The sequence below is a fragment of the Neophocaena asiaeorientalis genome, unplaced genomic scaffold, assembly GCF_003031525.2.
Source record: "Neophocaena asiaeorientalis asiaeorientalis breed wild unplaced genomic scaffold, Neophocaena_asiaeorientalis_V1.1 scaffold251, whole genome shotgun sequence".
NCBI classification, from domain to species: Eukaryota; Metazoa; Chordata; class Mammalia; order Artiodactyla; family Phocoenidae; genus Neophocaena; species Neophocaena asiaeorientalis.
This window is the reverse complement of record NW_020173377.1, coordinates 2,174,313-2,193,773: the sequence shown is the minus strand read 5'-3', so window position 1 is coordinate 2,193,773 and position 19,461 is coordinate 2,174,313. Positions and strand designations below refer to the sequence as shown.

Below are 19,461 nucleotides of genomic sequence, written 5' to 3'. Positions count from 1 at the left end.
ATCAGCTCCGGTAGACACGCTGAACCTTCCTGTGGTCACATTACTAACAGTTAATATCTTAGAAATATCAATTACTTTCTTGATGTCTCTGTTATTGGGAATCTTGACAAAAGCAATAGGTCATGGTTGACTTGGAACAGAAAATCCATTGGATGAAGACAGAGTTGGCAGTTGGCAACTTCAGTGAGCAGGAGTTTGATTCAAGGGAAGACATAATAATTTTTCTTTTTCTTTTTGAACTTTTCTTCTGCTCTTTGACTACAATTTAGTACGTATTTTAGATAAAAGGTAATCTGATGTTCTAAAGTTTTTCATATTTAATGAGAAAAAAAGACCAAGTCCAGTTCGACTTTAGTTTCCTAGATGATTTTTTACTTTTTAAACCAACTTCATTGCAGCTTAATTTATACATAATAAAATACACCCATTTAAGGTGTACAATGAGATGAGTTTTGATGAATACATAAGCCCCAGTAACAAACACCACAACCAAGACAGAGAGCCTTCCCAATATCTCAAACAGTTCTCTCATGCCTCCTACAGTCATCCCCAGCTCAGCCTCAGGTATCCACTGACTTTATCTGGTTTATCACTTTAGGTTGTTTTTTCCTTTTCTAGAATCTTAAATGGAGTCATACAACATGTTCTCCTTTTTGTTTATCTTTTTTTGTTCTCTATGGTTTTGAGATTCATCCAAGCTGTTACATTTATCAGCAGTTCATTTCTTTTTATTGTTGACTGATATCCCACTGTATGAACATACCACAATGAGTTTATCCATTCACCTGTTGAGGAATACTTGGGTCGTTACCAGTTTTTCTCTATTGTGAATGAAGTCTCTTCGTGAACATGTATTCTCATTTATTTTGGGTAAGTACCCAGGATAGTCCTGGTAATAGGTCATATGGTTAGTGTATGGTTAACACTGTAAGAAACTGGCAAACTTTTCCAAAGTGATAGTACCATTTTCCATTTCTATAAGCAGTGTGTAAGAGTTCCAGTTGCTCCATATTTTGGTTAAAATCTGGTATCCTTGGTCTTTTTACTAATACTAGTGGGTATGTAGTGCTATGTCACTGTTGTTTTAATTGGCACTTCTCTAATTACCAATGACATTGAACATCTTTTCAGGTACTTGTTGACCATTTACGTATCTTCTTTTGTGAAGACCTATTCAAAATTTTTTCCCATTTACGTTCTGGGTCATCTCCTTGAGTTATAAGAGTTCTTTATAAATTCTGAATACAAGTCCTTGGTATGTATTGGGAATACAAATATATGTATTGGGAATATTATTTCCCGATCTGTGCCTTATCTTTTCATTTTCTTCACAGTGTCTCCTTTGAAGAAAAGTTTTAAATTTTGATAAGGTTCAAAATTTCAATTATTTCTTTTATGCCAAGTGCTTTTTGGGTCATAAGAAATCTCTGCCTACCCCAAAGTCATAAAGATTTTCTCCTGGAAATGTTATAGTTTTAAATATAGGGCTATGATTCATTTTAAGGCAATATTTGTATACGGTATGAGGTAAGAATGGAGAGTCTTCTTTTTCATATGGATAAATAGTTGTTCCAGTGCTATTTGTTGAAAAATGTTTCCTCAACCCATTGAGTCATCAAGGCACCTCTGTCTAAAAACAATTGATCACATCCATATGGGTTTATTTCTAGACTCCCTATTCTGTCCCATTGATCTTTATGTCTATTCCTTACTCTAATATCACACTGTCCTGACTACTGTAGCTTTATAGGAAGTCTTAAAATCAGGTTCCAGATTTGTTCTTACAGATTTCTTTGGCTAGTCTAGAGCCTCTCTAATTTCCATATAAATTTTTGAATAAATCTGTCCATCTCTACAACAATCTTACTGGGATTTAGATTAGGATTCAATCTATACCTCAATTTGGGAAGAACTGATATTCCAACAATACTGAGTCTTCCAGTCCATGAACATGGTACATCATTCTATGTATTTAAGTCTTCTTTAATTTCTCTCAGCAGGTTTAGTCATTTTCAGTGTACTATTTATCCCTAAATAGTTCATGGTTTTTGATGCCATAGTAAATAATAATGTCATTAACATTTTATTTTCAAATTGTTCATGACTAATATATAGAAATTCACATGCTTTTTTATACTGACCTTTCATCCAGAAACATTGCTAAATTCATTCAAAACATATAATTTAATATGATTTTAATCTTCTTAAATTCACTGAAACTTGTTTTATGGCCCAGAATATGTCTTTCTTGCCGAATGTTCCATACACGTGAGAAAAGAATGTGTATTCTGCTCTTGTTGGGTACAGTGTTCTAAAAAAGTCAATTAAGTCAAATTGGTTGATGGTACTGTTCAAATCTCCCTATATCCTTAGTGATTTTCTGACTAGATGTTCTATCAACACTCCTCAAGGAGGGGTATTAAAATGTACAACTGAAGATTTGTCTATTCCCCCTTTCAGTTCTGTCAGGTTCTGCTTCGTATATTTTGAAGATCTGCTATTGTGTGTATGTATGCATAGATACAGGCGCACACACACACACGTGTGTGTGTGTGTATATATACACACTTAGGATTATTACATCATCTTCATGAAATGACACCTTTATCATCATAAAGTGTCTTTCTTTATCCTTGATAATATTCCCTTTTCTGAAGTCTACTTTGTTGGTTATTAATATAGCTTTCTTTTGACTAGTTTTGCATGATATATATTTTTCTGTCCTTTTACTTTCAAATTATTTATGTCTTTACAAATTCCGTTTCTTACAGACACTATAGAGTTGAGTGTTGTTTTCATACACATATAAAATCTGATAACCTCTGGATTTTAAGTAAGGGTGGATTTTAAATAAGGGTGAGTTTAAATCTACCATCTTGTTATTTGTTTTCTATTTTCCCTGTCCATTGTTCCTGTCTTCCCTGCTTTTTTAAAAAATTGAGATTTAAAAAAATTCCATTTAATCTCCAATACAGACTTATTAACTATACCACTTTATTTTTCTAGTGTCTCCTCTAGATCAAGTGTCAGCAAAAGTTTTCTGTAGAGCACCAGATAGTAACTATTTTAGGAAGTGCAGGCCATAGGGTCTCTGTCACAAGTAGTCAACTTTTCCATCCTAACACCAAATAGCCATAAACATTAGTGAGTGTGCCTGTCTTCCAATAAAACTTAATCTGCTAAAGCAGACAATAAAATACTTTGTCAGCGTTGGGGGGCAGGGGAGGCAATAAACTCTTCTTGTTCTATGGGCTGAAGTTTGCTGGCCTGTGCTCTAGGGTTTACAATATACATCTTTAACTTCTCATGGTCTACCTTCAAATAACTCCACCAACTGCAAAGCACCTTCCTATAGTATATGGCTATTTCCTTGTTTCTGTCCTTTGTGCTACTGTTGTCATATATTTTACTTTTATAGATGTTATAAACCCCCCAATACACTGCTGTTATTTTTGCTTTAAATAATCAATTACTTTTAAAAGATTTTAAAATGAGAAAAATGTTTTTATATTTACACATGCACTCATCCTTTCTGGCATTCTTCATTTCTTTTGTATAGATCCACGCTTCTATCTATTGTCATTTTCCTTCAGTGTGAAGAAATTCCTTTAACATTTGTTAAGGTGCAGGTCTCCTGATGAATTCTCAGCTGTGGTTTGTCTGGAAATTTTCTTTCTTTCTTCAATTTTTAAAGATATCTTCATTGAATAAGAGTTCTACGTGGGCATCGTCCCCTAGCACTTTAAAAATGTCAATTGTCTTCTGGCTTGCACAGTTGCTTGCAGAATTGCTTGGCTTCTTCTCTACTTTTAAGATTTTCTCTTTATCTTTGCTTTTGAGCAATTTATGATCGTGATGTGCCTTGATATAGCTTTCTTCATGTTTACTTTGCTCGGGCTTTGTTGAGCTTCTTGGATTTGTGAGTTTATATTTTTCATCACATTTAGAAATTTTGGACTATTTCTTCAAATATTTTTTTCTGTCTCCCTTCTATCTCCTATCTTCTGGGACTCCAAATATATGTATGTTAGATTACTTGATATTGCCCCACAGGTCACCAAGGTGGTATTCATTTATTTTCCATCATTATTCTTTGTATTACTCCTATATCTTCAAATTCCTTGATTATTTTCTTCTATTGAGTCTAATCTGCTGTTAGGCCAATCCAGGGAATTTTTCATTTCAGATATGTTTTCCAGCTCTCAAAGTTCCATCTGGTTCTTTTTTTTACATTGTCCCATCTTTTCTCACTGTAGTCATATATTCCTTTTAGGTCCATAAACATATTTATAATAGCAGTTTTAAAAGTCCTGTAAAGGAATTCTCCACTAATCCCACCATGTCTGTCATTTCTAGGCCTGTTTCTATTGATGGAGTTTCCTGCTGATTATGGGTCACAATTCTTCACATGTCTAGTAATATCTGACTGGATGCTGAACACTTTAATTATCTGGATTTTGTTGTCTTCCTTTAAAGAGTGTTGAGTTTTGCTTTGGCAGGCACTTAAGTTACTTGCATGTCAGTTTGCTCCTTTTCAGGCTTCTTTTCAAATATTATTAGTAAGGGTTCCAGATGGTTTTTACTCTAGCACAAGAGTTGGCAAAATTGTTTTGTAAGGGCCCAGACAGTAAATATTTTAGGCTTTGTGGACCTAAACCACACAACTCAACTATGTAAACAAATGCTTGTGACTGTGTTACAATAAAACTTTACAAAAATTGGTAGCAGGCTGAATTTGGCCCACTTACCACAGTTTGCCAATCCCTGCTCTAGAGTTAGTTAGCCTGTACTACTAATGGCCCTTCTGGGGTCTCTACTGACAGTCCAGGTTGTTCAACGAGGTCTTTCCACTCTGGTTGGTCATAACTTGAACAACTCAAAGACCTATGTGAGTCCTAGTTATTAGTCAGCTATAGCCCCCCAGATTTTCTTTTTCCCCTAGTTGTAATCTTTGCCTGGCCTTATGGACTATCATCCCACGTAGGGTAGCTTAGTCTTTAGCCAAAACTCAAGACGACCCCAAGGCATACTTACAGACCTCTTTCTCTCAATATCTCCCTCGCTGCTCCCATATCATGCCTCTCAAATTTCAGCCACCTCAGCCTCCCTGAACTCGTCTCTGTCTCTCCAACTCAATGAGACTACCGCACTCTTCTTGGTTCCCTGTCTTTGTGCTGTATGATAATCTGAAAAATGCCTCCAGACAGAAAGATGATTTGTAGGGTACAGACAAAAGAAATGGAGCAGCTCCACACTCTAGCTGAACAGGAAGTCCAGAGTCAGGAGAGTCACAGCAAGATTATTCCAGAACCAAGAGACCTGTAAGGCTCCTGCTTGCCACTCCTTGTTAAAGTTCATCAAATACAGGAAGGTACGATACATATCTTCATTTTAGTTCATGCTGCACTACCTTTGCCACAATACCTCAGAGTCCAATGTACTGGGGTGGTTTTTGCAAAAGTTAACATTTTTCTCCGTAAGTCTAATCATGCTGTTGGGCTACCACTCTGGATCCCACTTTAACTTCCTAGGTTTGAAAGAACAGGCTCAAACTTTATCTCAGTCTCCCAATATCCAGCAGTATTAGTCTCCCATGAAAAGCTAAAGGATTCATGATAAAGAATAATCCAAAAGAAAAATCACCTTGCTCAACTGCAGAAGCCGTTTGAGTGAAGTCATGGAGATAAAAACAGAAAGGCCATTTAACATTCTCTCTATATAGGAGAAAATATAATTTTAGGAGCAACCCATTTTACAGCTAGGCAGCTAAGACTCAGCAAAGGAATAGATCTTATTTTCCTATGTGGGTATTTGGTCCAAAGACCCAGCATTCCTCCGACACTGATTCATTTTCTCTTGCTGGAAACATTTCCAGGTGTTGAAGGACCAGAATAACACAGGCCACTGTTTTTCTTTTTTTTTTTTTTTTTTCACTGTTTTTTATTTTAACATTCTCCTTTAACTGAAACTGTTGGTGTCTTCTTCCTGTGACAGGATTCGGGGATAAGGCTTGATTCTTTGCATTTTCTGGTTTATTTCATTTCATGTCGGATATCTGATATTTTTCAAACACTTGTTTTGTTATGTGAAATGGGATAGTAGCATGCCACATCTTTTCTCCCAACTCAGCAGAAAAAATTAATAGCTTTCCTCAAGGGATGTTAAATAGAGTACCTCACTGCTATGAAGGATTTATTACTTTTTTACTGTTTTATTTTGGTTTTTTAACTTAATGGGGTGTTAAGCATAAGAGCTGTACACGTTGGACTCAAAACACCAGCAGGGCTGGCCTATTTGTGGAGGCCCAAGGCCCTGTAAGATGAACCCTGTCACATCACAAGCTGAGCTTAAACTTCCTTCCTTAACACGTTATTGAAAGAGGGAGTAACAACAAGAGAATTTCACATTGGTTTCTGCCCAGAGACCGACAGCAGCATCATCAGGCTTCAAAGAACTCCTGACACGTTCTGGCAGCAATCACTGGCACGAAGGACCAACCCTGTTCCTTTAAAATACTGTTTTCTGTTACTCCCCACCTCCCATTTTCCCAAAAAAAAAAAAAAATTCTTCAAATAAAAGGGACTTACCCTACTATTACTATAACAAAATCCAGTAAATTCCATCCATTTCTAACATAAGCATTAGGATGTAGCAATAATCCATACGCTATAATCTTCAAAAATGTTTCGACTGTAAAAATAATCAGGAAGGCATATTCTACTTTTTCCTGTGAAGAGAAACAAAGAAATTTAAAAAAGCGGGGGGATGGGGAAGAAGAAAAGAAACAGGGATTAGATCAGTATCTCAGAGATATAAACATTTTTCTCCAAGCAAAGTTTTATTATGAGAAATGGAACAATTAACACTGCACCTGGAGCAAGAAGGCATTTTAATTCTAACACTGAATTTCTCATAAGCAACTAAGTGTAAAACACTTTTCATCAGTGGCTATATTACTGCACTTTGCAACCTGCCTTGATGTGTGTGCAGTGACTCTGCCTAGGACATAACAGCACGTTTGTTATTTGCACACATTTGCAAAATACAGCGTGTTTTCCTCCCAAGATTGCCAAATCAGGCCCAGAAAAGCACAAGGATGCAACAAAGATTCCCACAGGGCTTTGAACAGAATATCCTTTGGAAGAAAGCAAATTGCGTCTGCTTTGACCCTCTCTTCCTCTCGGGTTTCCATCTGACTTCTAAGTCAGGATCATCTTTGTCACTGAGCAGCAAGGTGACCTCGGCAAGTCCCTCCAATCCCTTGGACCTAAGTTTCCTCACCTGCACAGTAAGGGGAGGGGATTCAGGACGGCAAGCCCACAGCCTCCTTGCTGGCGTGCCGCCTCTCCCAGCTGACACTACTGATGGGTCACCACGCACGTTCCCAGGGAGCCTGGACTCAGCCCCTGAATCCTCCTTTTCTTCCAGACTCAGCAGCCACTCCCATCTGACTGCCACAGACCTCCGAGATGCCACCCTCAGGCTAGAGGGCTCTTAGGACCTTTCCAGTTCCATCTCATGCAATTCCATGAGCTGGAGAAAATGCATCCATCAGCAGGTCTAAAAATGTTGGCTCTTTCCTCTTTTACAAAGGTTTTCTTTATACAGCTTTGGTTTCAATAGAAATATAGACCACTGAGATGTGTGCGATTAACTTTACAAGAGGCATTTGCTGGCAAAAAGCTACTGAAATAATAACTAAATGAAAACTCGTAAGTAATTAAAACTGTCCCATACAGGCCATAAAGTCCTCTGCTGATATTAATTCCCCTCTGTGAGACCTGAGGAAAGTTACAAATGCCTCAGGAAAATGGAAGTCACAGAATTCATTTATTAAGATGCTTGGTGCAAGGGGGCGAATAAATTTGGCTCAGGAAATGCTTAGTGAGCACCTCTTCTGCGCGATGGGCCCCACACCAGGAGCCAAGGTAAGAAAAATGGCTCCACTGTGGTCCTATCTTCGAAAGGTTTAGTCTGGTGCAAGAGGTAGGGGTTCAGTTGTGGTACACAGAGGACATCCCAGGAGAGGGAACTGACAAAGAGCAGCTCTGCACCTTCATAAGCAGTTCTGCCCTCTGATAAGGCCAAAGGGTGAGACCACTTCTCCCTTGCAAGGACTTGCTTTGTTCCATGTGAGCACTTTTTTGCCTAAGCCACCCTGGGGTCTAGCCGTCCGCCGCCAGAGTGCCACCCCTCCATCGCAGACGAGTCCCAGTCCCGGGTGGGACTTCACCAAGTCTTACCACTGCATCCTTCCTCTTTACCAGCAGGGAAACCATCTAACCCCGGCAGTACCCCAGGCTTTACCCCCATTATCGACTCCCCACTGGTCACACTGAAAAGCCAGTTCATCAGTTCTTCCCCCCAACGTCCCTGTCATTCCTAACGTGCCCCCAGAGCACCCCTTGATCCTCAGAACACCATCCTAGCAGTCTAATAAATTCCTCTGTGGTGTCACTTAGCCAGAGTCAATGTGTTTTCAATTTTAAAAGCCTAGCTCATCCCCAACCTCCACACTCACACTTCGTCCAGGTCTGCCATCAGGTCCTGCTCTCAGCCTGGCTCATCTCATCCCATGCACCCCGCACCCCTCAGCAGGCTGCGAGGCCTTCTCGGACCACGACCTACTCCCTCCGCACAGCCAGCCACACCCTCCAGGCTGGGGTGAGCCGCTGAAACCTCCCAGAGTAGCAGCGTGCGTGCCCCCTCGTGCCACACGCAGACCTCTAAGGACTCCTCTGTTTACTCTCTGCACTCCTTGTGAGCCTCGTGAGAGCAAGGGCTCGTCTTCCCGTTCACTGCCACATCCCTGTGTGGTGGGTTCCCACGAGAGGTGCACTCAGGCCACTGTGGATATTCTGAGGAATAGAGACTGACTTTGCTACTAGCTACAGAGGAGAGATCCAGGAAAGCTTCAATGAGGCAGTGACGCTAACTTGGAGAGCTAAAAGGAAAAGCCACGCTGTTGCTTTAACAAGAAGCAAAAAATCCCTGAATAAACCAATCTGCTGTACTCAAATTAGACCCTGACCACCAAAGGTAGATCGTCAACATGTTTTTGCGAGTTAGAGTTGTAAGAGAACAAGGTAAGCTGGAAACAGCACGTGGATTTTACAATTCCTCTTCCCGTTTTATCCTTTCTGCTTTATTTACCGGGCCAGACGGGGAAAAAAAGGCTTTTGCTGCCATCAATATTCATAGCAGTTATATCCCTATATCAACACAGCGCTATAGTGCAGAGCAGACAAACAAGACAGGGAACAGAGAGTACACCTACCAAACACAGCTTGTTTTTCCTCTTTAGCGTTTACTTACAAGTAATTTTGCCACAATAATACAAGGGCCATTCATGCAACTGAATTGTTTAGGGATCTTTCATCCCCTTCTCTCATCCTCCTCTCTCTCCTTTTTGAAGATGTTGGTTTCTCTTTCCAAAATCCTCAGTGCATTACTTGATGGAATTGACTATAAGAAATATAACCTTGCTGTAACATGATTCTTCCTTACAGAGACTCTACCATGGTGCCAGGTGAACAACCACAGCCTGGAGAGCACGACAGACCAGTCTGCCCAGAAGCCAGTGTCATCTTGGTCCCCAGTCCTGCCATTTAAAAGGACTCCAGGGCTTCCCTGGTGGCGCAGTGGTTGAGAGTCTGCCTGCCGATGCAGGGGACACGGGTTCGTGCGCCGGTCTGGGAAGATCCCACATGCCGCGGAGCGGCTGGGCCCGTGAGCCATGGCCGCTGAGCCTGCGCGTCCGGAGCCTGTGCTCCGCAGCGGGAGAGGCCACAACAGTGAGAGGCCTGCGTACCACAGAAAAAAAAAAAAAAAGGACTCCAGTAAAACAAATACACCTCCACATTTAAGCAAATGTAGTGTTAAAAAAAAAAATCTTGCAAAACAACAATCATGGGAAGGGGAGGTAATTACTTCACAAGAGGATCGTTCATTTGAGAAAAGAATGTTGGGTTAGTGATCTGAAAGGAAGCCGCCAAAAAGTCAGGTTCCTTGCAGGGTGGGGTGGGAACGTGCAACTGGCTGAAGGACCGTGAGACGTCGCACAGAAAAGATACGGAGTCAGCAGCTGGGATGGAAGAAACCACAGAAAGGATGAAGGGATGGGATGGCTGAAAAGAGGCGAGCAAGGGCCCTCAAGAACTGAATATGAAATGAGGTGGCCCCTGGGCAGGGACTGCACCTTAAAAGCCCTAGCCCAGGCTAAACAAAAAGAGTACATGATTCCTGCACCCCAGTCTCCCTGCATTTGCCAGGCACACTCAAGCAGCCACCAGCAGGGATCCGTCTCACTAGCAAGGGATCCTGGGTGGGCAGGGCCAGCAAACCATCTTTTAAGAAAGCACCAGTTCTTCACCAGAGAGCACCCTATTATGTGGATGAAAAGTCCCCCATGAGACTCAAAAGTCACTAGAGAAATAAAGGCTTAAAATCAAATTCTGCAACCTGATTTATCTTCTTTAAACAGTGAAGTTTCACCAAACAGGAGAGGCTCTAAACCGAGAGGCTCTAAACCGAGAGGCTCTAAACCAAGAGTCTCTAAACCAGTTAATCCCTCACAGAGCCTTGAGAAACAGAAAGTGTCAACCGGGAGGGAACAGGAGATGCCAGGATCTTTGACTGTACTTGGTTGGCAGCTGTCCTATTTTTAAGCATCCCTTTACTAGTGCTGTGGTACTAACATCCATCCATCCACCATCAATCTATCCATCCATTCATCCATCCATGCAACCACCATCAATCTATGCATCCGTTCATCCATTCATCCACCCATCCATCATCTACCCATCTATCCCTGAGCACCTGGGTCCTCCTCAGAAAGCCTGACCCCTACCCTCACAGAGCTCCCGGCCTGCTGTCAAAAGATCAACAAAGGCTTGATGAGCCATGTAAGGTTCACCTCTCTGCTTTGCTCATCCACCCACAGGGCCCAAGTCTTTGCAGTGGCCTCCTGGCGTACACCCTGGCAGAAGGTACAGAGTCTCCCCTCCACACACATATCCCTTCTGTGTCCTGCAGTCCCGGGCTCCCCATTGGCAGAGATCATCTCTTACTGTCTTTGAAACCCCAGCATCCAGCACCATACAGGGCACACATAAAGTACTCACAGGTGCTAATAGGAGGTAGAGAAGAAAAAAAGAGAAGGAATTAAGCAACAAAGCCAGACTGAAAGGGGACTATACAAACATGAGAACTTGGGATTCTAGCAATATGTACCAAAAAGCAAAACAAGCAGGGTAGGAATCTTTCTAAGTTACCAAAAACCCTGCCTATAACACACCTGGAATCAATGGTCAGAGTGTAGAGACAATAAATAGCTGATCCCGACGTCTCACAGGCCCTCTCTTTCAATCCCAGCCTGAGCCCCTGGTGAACGCCCTCACCTTTCACCCTTCTGTACCTTCTGGCTTGCTTGCTTCTCTCCTGCAGGAGTGTCCACTCCAAATCATGGGCCGAGCTGCTCCCTCCCAGTGTGTTCCCAAGTCCATGCTTTCCTTTCTCCATGCCTCTGCCCACGCTGCTTCACCCACCTGGTGTGCCTACCCCCGTGTGTGTCCACTCCCCTCTTTGGTGAGCACACAACCCTGACACGGCAGTAGCACAAGCCCAGCACAGGGCTGTGGAGAGAACGCAAGGCTTGGAGATATATCTGTGTTCTGCTGGCCCGGTTCCCTCGCTGTAGAATGCCTCCCCCCACCCCAACCCCCACCAATTCCCGCCTTTTCATCAGGCTAAGTTCTACTTGTCCTTTGAGGCTCAGCTTCAATGACACTTTCTCAGCAAAAGCTTTGCTGACCTCCCAGACAAAATTTGGGCCCACTGTCAAAGCTCACCATATTTCTGCATAGCCCTATTCACAATGGAAAATTTTAATTAAAAAAAAAAACTACCTCTTTGATACTTGTCTCTCCCAATAAATGATAATTTCTTATAAAATCAGAGACCATTTCTATTTCATATGTCACTGTATTCCCAAGTCTGTCACAAAAATAGATACTGAGTATTTATAAATGAAGAAATAAATGAGCAAAATGAGAAGTTTTGACCAAACGTTATTCAATAGCCCTTCCTGCTAAGACATTCCATAATTGTTTTAGTCAGCTCAGGCTGCCATAACAAAATACCATAGACTGGGTGGCTGAAACAAACAGAGGCTTATTTCTCACAGTCTGGAGGCTGGGAAGATCAAGGTGCCAGTTGATCTGATGTCTGGTGAGAGCCCTTTCCCTGGCTTGCAGATGGCTGACTTCTCATGATGTCCCCATCTGGCCTTTCCTTGGTGGAAATATACACACGGAGGGAGAGATCTCTTCCTCTTCTTCTCAGGGCACTAATCCCAACATGAGGGCCCCACCCTCAAGACCTAATCTAACCCAAATCACTTCCCAAAGGCCCCACCTCCATACAACATCCCACTGGGGTTGAGCTTTGAACACATGAACACCGGAGGGGGAGGCGGGGCGGGACAGAGACATCCCACCCATAACAATACTGCAGGCCCTGTCCCAGGAAAACGCCCATGGCTAAACACCTGGGAAGAGCCTCACAGCTCCTGCTCTGCACCCACGGCCTCCCCACCTCTAGTCAGAGGGAGGAGTACCCACAAGGGCAAATCAGTCAAGGGTGATGAGAGGTCCAGGGCTGCAGGAGCACAGGTGTGAGGGGAGGGGGAGGATGAAGGGACTGAGGGACACCATGGACTGGGGGTGGGAGTGAGAGGAGGTAAGGTTCTAAGGCTGGGTCTCTGTTTCTCACCTGTAAAACAAGAAGCCTGAATGGATGATGTCTTCCAGTGTGAAATTACAATTCTCTATGACCTGATGAGCAATGTCCAGACTCAGGCTTCAGAGGGAAGCCGTGTGAGGGACCAGGGACCCCAGAGAGGACAGCCAACCAGGAGCAGCAAGACCCAAGAGCAGCCATTGCCTTGTCAGGTGACCAGGTCACCCGAGGTTGCCAGAGGGACCCGCCCACCTGCTGCCTCACACATTCTAGGAGGTGCCCTCAGGAGCTGTGGCCACTCTTACAGGGTTCTGATGTGTGATTCCACCTCCAGTAAAGTCTACCGGGGATCACGGGATGGGGAGCAGCAGGCGGCCTCAGCTCAGAGTGCTGGGATGTAAACAGAGGTAACGCCTTCCTCTGCAGGTATTAATGAAGTATGTACGTAGAGGGCCGCCAATGGGCAGCTGATGCCACATTCACACGAAGAGACTGGCCGGAATAGGCAGCACGCCTTCCTTCTTCTTCACCTTTGGTTTCTAAGTACAAATTGTAGAGCACATGTGAGTGAGCCCATTTTCTTGTGGCACTCGGCTAAGCTATTTGCCCCTTCGGCTTCTCAGTTTCCTCATCCATAAAACCAGGATACTCACCCTTGCCCACGCAGGTGACGGTGAAAATCAGATTAAGTGTAGTGGGAAAGAGCCCTGTGAACCATCAGAAACTCACCATCAAAGGCCACCGGGACAGGAAGGGGCAAGGCCGCACTCCCGGGCTCTGGAAGTGGAGTCCCAGTAGGAGGACCAGGAGATGGGACAGAAACCTCATAGGACCGTCGCCAGCCCAGTGATCCCGTGACCACCCAGGCCAAGCAGGGCCACTGCCCCGGATGCCGTCCAGAATGTACCTGAGATGACAAATGAAGGTGGCCTGGCTGACCGCTCCATGGAGACCAACTTCAAAGACATCTGGTCCATGGGAAGAGGGCAGAGGAAGCTGACAGGGCACTCTCGCTGGATGTGGCCTCACTTATCGGCAGCATAGAGGCAGCTGCTGCTTGGCTGCAGGGGTAAAGCAAGCAGCTGGCAGGGGGTGGCTCACTATGCTTCTTGCCACCCAGCAAAACTCGCAGGGTAACAGCACCCTGACTTTCCTCTGAGAATTGCTCCTTTCCTACTTTCAGTCCAGGGGCCACAGGGGTCGGCATGTGACCCAGGTTACTGGTTCAGGGATAGGCATGTATCCCAATGCCCACCAACCAGGTCCAATTAAAGCTAATCCTGGGTTTCACTCAGCCACTAGGCCAGAAGTTCTGTCATTGGCTTGACTTAGCTCTCAGAGGCTATAAGCCTAGAGTTACCAGGGGGACATAAAGATGAAAGGCCAACACCTAGGGAAGCCAAGCCAAAAGATGAGGAGAGAGCCAAACAGAAAGACAGAGAAGCTCAGACAGAGGAAAGCACCTAGCTCTGATGCTACTGTATGAGCCCCTGGATCAAGCTGAACCTGAAGGCAAAATTCTCCCCCCACTTTTGGGCTTCCCAGTTACAAAAGCCAATAAACTGAGCCAGTTTAGGTTCGGTTTTTGGTCAATTGCAAACAAAAGTCCTAACTAGATACCGGGGGCCTACAGGATCACTCTGCTTCTCTGAAAGTCAAAGCACCTAAGAGAATCTTCAGCAGCTCCTCACTTCTCAAGAGATTCAACTCCCTGGATGACTCCCTTTGACCCACAGGCTTAGCGATGGTTCTCTGTGCACAGGACCCATAAGCCCTGCAAGTCACTGCCTCTGGGAGTTCATCTAGGCTCAGCTTTCCAGATTTCCTCCTTCCATCTCATCCATTCTCTGTTGCTGTCTTCAATTCCAACTGGTTTCTGGGACTCTACACACTCCTGAAAACCTGACGCCTCAGACTTGGCTTGCTTCCCATCCCACTCATCCTGGGACTCCTTGGTAGTGGGTACATTCTATGGTTGGCAGCCATACACCTCCTCACCCAGCTTCACCACGAAGGCACTGCCCACCTCCACCCCACCTTGCTTGGACTTCAGGCACCCTATTTCAATTTAATTCAACCGTATTCACTGGGTATCCGTTCCATACCAGGTGCGGTCCTGAGCACTGGAGATAAAAGATGGCTAAGACAGTGTCCATGTCCTGGTGGAGGACAGCTGATGTATACATAAACATTTCTAGACAGAGCAGACGACGATCAAAGCTAAAGCCGAGGACTGGGAATCTCCTGTGGGGAGATGTGGGATGGTGCAACTAATTGTGTGTGGAGCATTCGGGAAAGCTTCTTGAAAAGCAGAGGACAGTATCACATCTCAATTCCTCCATCTGGCATCCCCAAGGACCTCTACACAATCTGTCCATGCTCTACGTACCAGCAAACAGCTGATGTGTTACCCTGCCGGGCACAGGGCCTCTGTTCCACCCAGCTCCCTTTCCTCCTCCACGACCCCCTCTGCTCCCGTCTGTCAGCTCCCATAACACCCTGCATATACGCCACACTCACTGGACCCTCTGGTCTCTGTCACTGCTCTTCTCCGTCCCTGAAAGCATTTTTTTCCTATTGATCTAAATCCTGCTCCACCCTTTCAGAGAAGACTGGGGTATTTCATTTCCCCTGAGTGCTCTTCTGCCCACCCCCCTTTCAAAAGCATGATGCACTTATCGGGGAAGGCAAATGACCGCTGTGTGCCTCCTGCCTCTGCTCCCCAGGCACCCCTGCAGCAGACACCCCTCGCCGGTCTCCAGCCAGCACTCCTCCGACTGCACCCTAACGCATCTTCACACGGTACCCAATCAAGCATCACCCCCAGACTGGAGTGGGCATGTGAGTCAAAACTATTTGCCACCCCAGAGTTAAAAGTTGCACCACCTGTAGTTAATCATGAAAGTAAATCATAACAAATGCTTGAGCACCACTGTAAAGCAATTATACTCCAATAAAGATGTAAAAAACAAAAAAGAGAGATACGTACCACAATGTTCATTGCAGCTCTATTTACAACAGCCAGGACACGGAAGTAACCTAAGTGTCCATCGACAGATGAACGGATAAAGAAGATGTGGCACATATATACAATGGAATATTACTCGGCCATAAAAAGAAATGAAACTGCGTTATTTGTAGTGCGGCGGATGGACCCAGAGACTGTCATACAGGGTGAAGTAAGTCAGAAAGAGCAAAACAAATACCGTATGCTAACACATGTATATGGAATCTTAAAAAAAAAAAAAAAAGGTTCTGATGAACCTAGGGGCAGGACAGGAATAAAGACACAGATGTAGAGAATGGACTTGAGGACACGGGGAGGGGGAAGGGTAAGCTCGGACGAAGTAAGAGAGTCGCATAGACTTATATATACTACCAAATGTAAAATAGCTAGCTAGTGGGAAGCAGCTGCATAGCACAGGGAGATCACCTTGGTGCTTTGAGGGGTGGGATAGGGAGGGTGGGAGGGAAATGCAAGAGGGAGGGGATATGGGGATATACGTATACATATAGCTGATTTACTTTGTTATACAGCAGAAACTAACAGAACATTGTAAAGCAATTATATTCCAATAAAGATGTTTAAAAAAAAATGCTCGAGCACCAACTACGTATGAGGCCATGAAAGAAAGCAGAGAGAGGCAAGGCACTGCCCTGCTTTCCCGAGCTCTTGGTCTAAGCTGGGCAGGTGAACCTATGAGGTGTCGTCTTGTATTATTTGTAGATGGTCACTACCTTGAGGGCAAGATCCATTGCATCTACCTCTGCAGACCCTCTCACCGTACAGAGCAGAGAAATGAGCACTTAGCCTCAATAAATGCCAAGATGGCATCATCCACAAAAAAAAAGGAGAAAAAAAGCAGAGCCCGATGCTGCATGTCTGAGCACCTGGGCGGAGACCTTGTCTCACTGTCAGGGAGCCCCACCAGCAGTTCTGACACCCAGGCCCAGATCCATTCGCCTCTCCTAGGTGGAAGTACAGAGCTAGTCTTTCTTTCTTAACTGTGCCAGGCCTTTACATCCCCTTCTGACAGCTCAGGTCAAGGTAAACGGCAGTGAGATTATGTGCCCTGCGTGGGGCTGATCAAAGTAGCTTACTGCCTCCCTGGGATCTAATGGGTCCAGGTCATGTGAAAACTACCAAGCCCCATCATTCTATAAAAGAAGTCTTTTCTTAGTATTGCTTCATTTGCCTGACACGAACCAAATGCTCCCACATGTCCACTTCCTTGGCTGAAAAGAAATGGACAAACATTTCAAAACGGCAGGAACTGAGTAAGTTTAAAACCAAACATCTTCATTCTGACAAGAAAGCAGTCATTCCTCTTCTCCATTAACAGAGGCTTTCACATCTGTCTACGGTTAAATTTCCCGACATCTGAATTCTAAGTGTAATCTCATTTCACGCCCCCGACGCTCATTTGTACCCCTATAAACACACCATGCGCACACCTGCACACAGTATCTAAGAAAAGAAACATGTTCCTATCTCTCATCTCAACTGATTCTCCAAACTATGGAGTAAGACAGGCAAAGACGGGATTACTATTTCCATTCATGTATGAGGGTCACAGTCAACAGGAACAACAGAGAGCAGTAACCGTGCCCTCTGGTTTGAAGAGACCTTACTGCACCCACCTGGTGGGGAAGCATACTTCCTTGCCAGTCCCATGGCTGCCAAGTGTCACCTGGGCTTTTATGGAGCTCCACCAGGACCTCAGCCTCGGGTCATCCAGACAACTTGGACGGAGCAGCCTGAGGACGCACCTTGGGGGCGGAGCTGCCGACTGTAATAGCGTTGGTGCCTGGTGGGCAGTGCTGCCCCATTTAAGAACATTTGCAGTCACCTGTTCAGATGCACTCTGACCTTGTCCAGAGGACAAAGAGCCTGGGGTCAGCTTCCAGATCTGCCCCTTACTGGCTTTGTGGACTCAAGCAAGTGACCTGACCCCTCCTTGCTGCTGTTTCTTCATAAAGTGAGAATACGAAGGGCAGAAGTGGGCCAGGTTTGTTGTTGAATGTGAATGAGGCAACACACGTAAAACACGTGAGCCAGGGTCCGTGTGGCGCACACACCCATGGACGCTGGCTCACTTTACTGGTGCGTCTGTGTTACACGCTTCCCTGGCCTGGCCACGCCCCAGGAACAGCACAGGGCCTGGCACAGAGCACCTGCTAACTACTCGCTACATGGGCGCTGGGTCCAGGGCCCAGCTCGCTGCCCACCCTGCAGGTCTGCACACCCCCAGGGCAGGTATCTCCCCCTCCCCGAGAGGGGGCCGGACCGGGTTCAGCACCTGCTCCTCTCTGAGGGAGTCAGACGCCCATCTAGCCCAGCTCCTACACCGCCTGGACTGTCCAGCAAAGTCTGCCTAGGGCCCATCATAGAACAGGACACTCAGGAGGTGAAACAGGGCCCAGCTCCCAGGCCACGTGTCAACCGTGCCAGCAGAGGTGGGTTGGGGGAGCAGGCACCATTCACCTCACTAGGTGTGTCTCTCCACCATAAAAACCGGTCTTTGGGATGAACAACCCTCATTCACAGTCAGCTCTTCTCCAGTAAATGTAACGAGACCACAGGAACATAGATCATTTCTTTCTGAATAAATTCATAAAGTCATGAATCAGTGTTTAAAAATACATAAAGTGTGGAGTCTATAACTGAGATAAAATACGTGATACATTTACTCAGAAGATTAATTACTCCATGCCTGTAATTCATCATTGTTTTAGTATTAGAAAGTAAAATGAAGTTAATTTAAAAGACATTGGGTGGGTTAAAAACCAGGCACCACCTAATTGTGGTCCTGAAGTAGAAATCAATACCCAAGGCCATGACTAAGCAGAACTGAGTGTCTGCAGACCCACTCCAAGCTGGGGAGCATCCCTCGCATTGATCTGGCCTTGCCAGTCAAACCTCTCCCTCTTCTGTCACTTACCAGCTCCCAGAAGCCGGGGCTGGGGTGGCCAGCAAGGGGGTGCAGCAGGGGTGTCTGCCACCATCCCCCAAGCTCAGACCCACACAGGCTTTCTACGAGCAATTCCATTCTCAGTAAAACTGGTGGCTCTGGAAGCAGTCACTAGAGGGGATTCTGCTTGGTCAAGTGGCTAGGGTTAGTTCCTAACCTCTACTGTTCTTTTTACGGTAACTTTTTATTTAGTATCTGCCTCGCTCCGAAAAAGAACTCTAGGCAGCAAGAATATAAAAATTTGAAGTAAATGAGTAAGAGAGTCCTAGATGGCTGTTTAAAAGAAAGTGGGAGATCTACATGTAAGGGCAGGGAAGGATGTCTATGATACATTACTACAGGAATAATGCGAATAACGTGATCCCTTTGATGTCTGAGGAAGTCTCTTAATAAGCCAGTCTGCAGCACAGACACCTGAAAATGAAAAGGCTTGCCTCTGAAAGCAAGATCACGGGGGACTTTCTGTCTCTACTTTTAGGTACGTCTGATTTGTGGTTTTCTCACTGAGCATCTTTAAAATCAGCTGGAAGTCTAAATATTTAGGACAAATCATAAGATGAGAAATTAAAATTAACAAGGAAAAGAAGATAAAATGAAACGGGAATAAGATCATGACAAAGATGTGCACCATGAACACATTTTTATTAATGTGTCTCTGAGATTTCTAACAGCTAATGTGGAAGGAAAGCAGACCAGTGACACAAGTCACCTTATCTCTTGGATGAAATTGTTTCTCAGAATAAAAATATTT

General features: G+C 44.6%; 1 protein-coding gene across 4 annotated transcripts in view; it reads right to left on the bottom strand.

Annotated features, from left to right (window-relative positions):
- The window catches only part of CACNA1D (calcium voltage-gated channel subunit alpha1 D), a 316,740-nt gene that overhangs the window by 150,694 nt on the left and 146,585 nt on the right, over positions 1–19,461 (bottom strand). For all 4 annotated transcript variants that reach the window (XM_024746347.1, XM_024746350.1, XM_024746346.1 and 1 more), the window contains exon 4: positions 6,588–6,727. In XM_024746347.1, the coding sequence (XP_024602115.1) occupies positions 6,588–6,727 (140 nt within the window). The remainder of the gene's footprint in view (positions 1–6,587; positions 6,728–19,461) is intronic.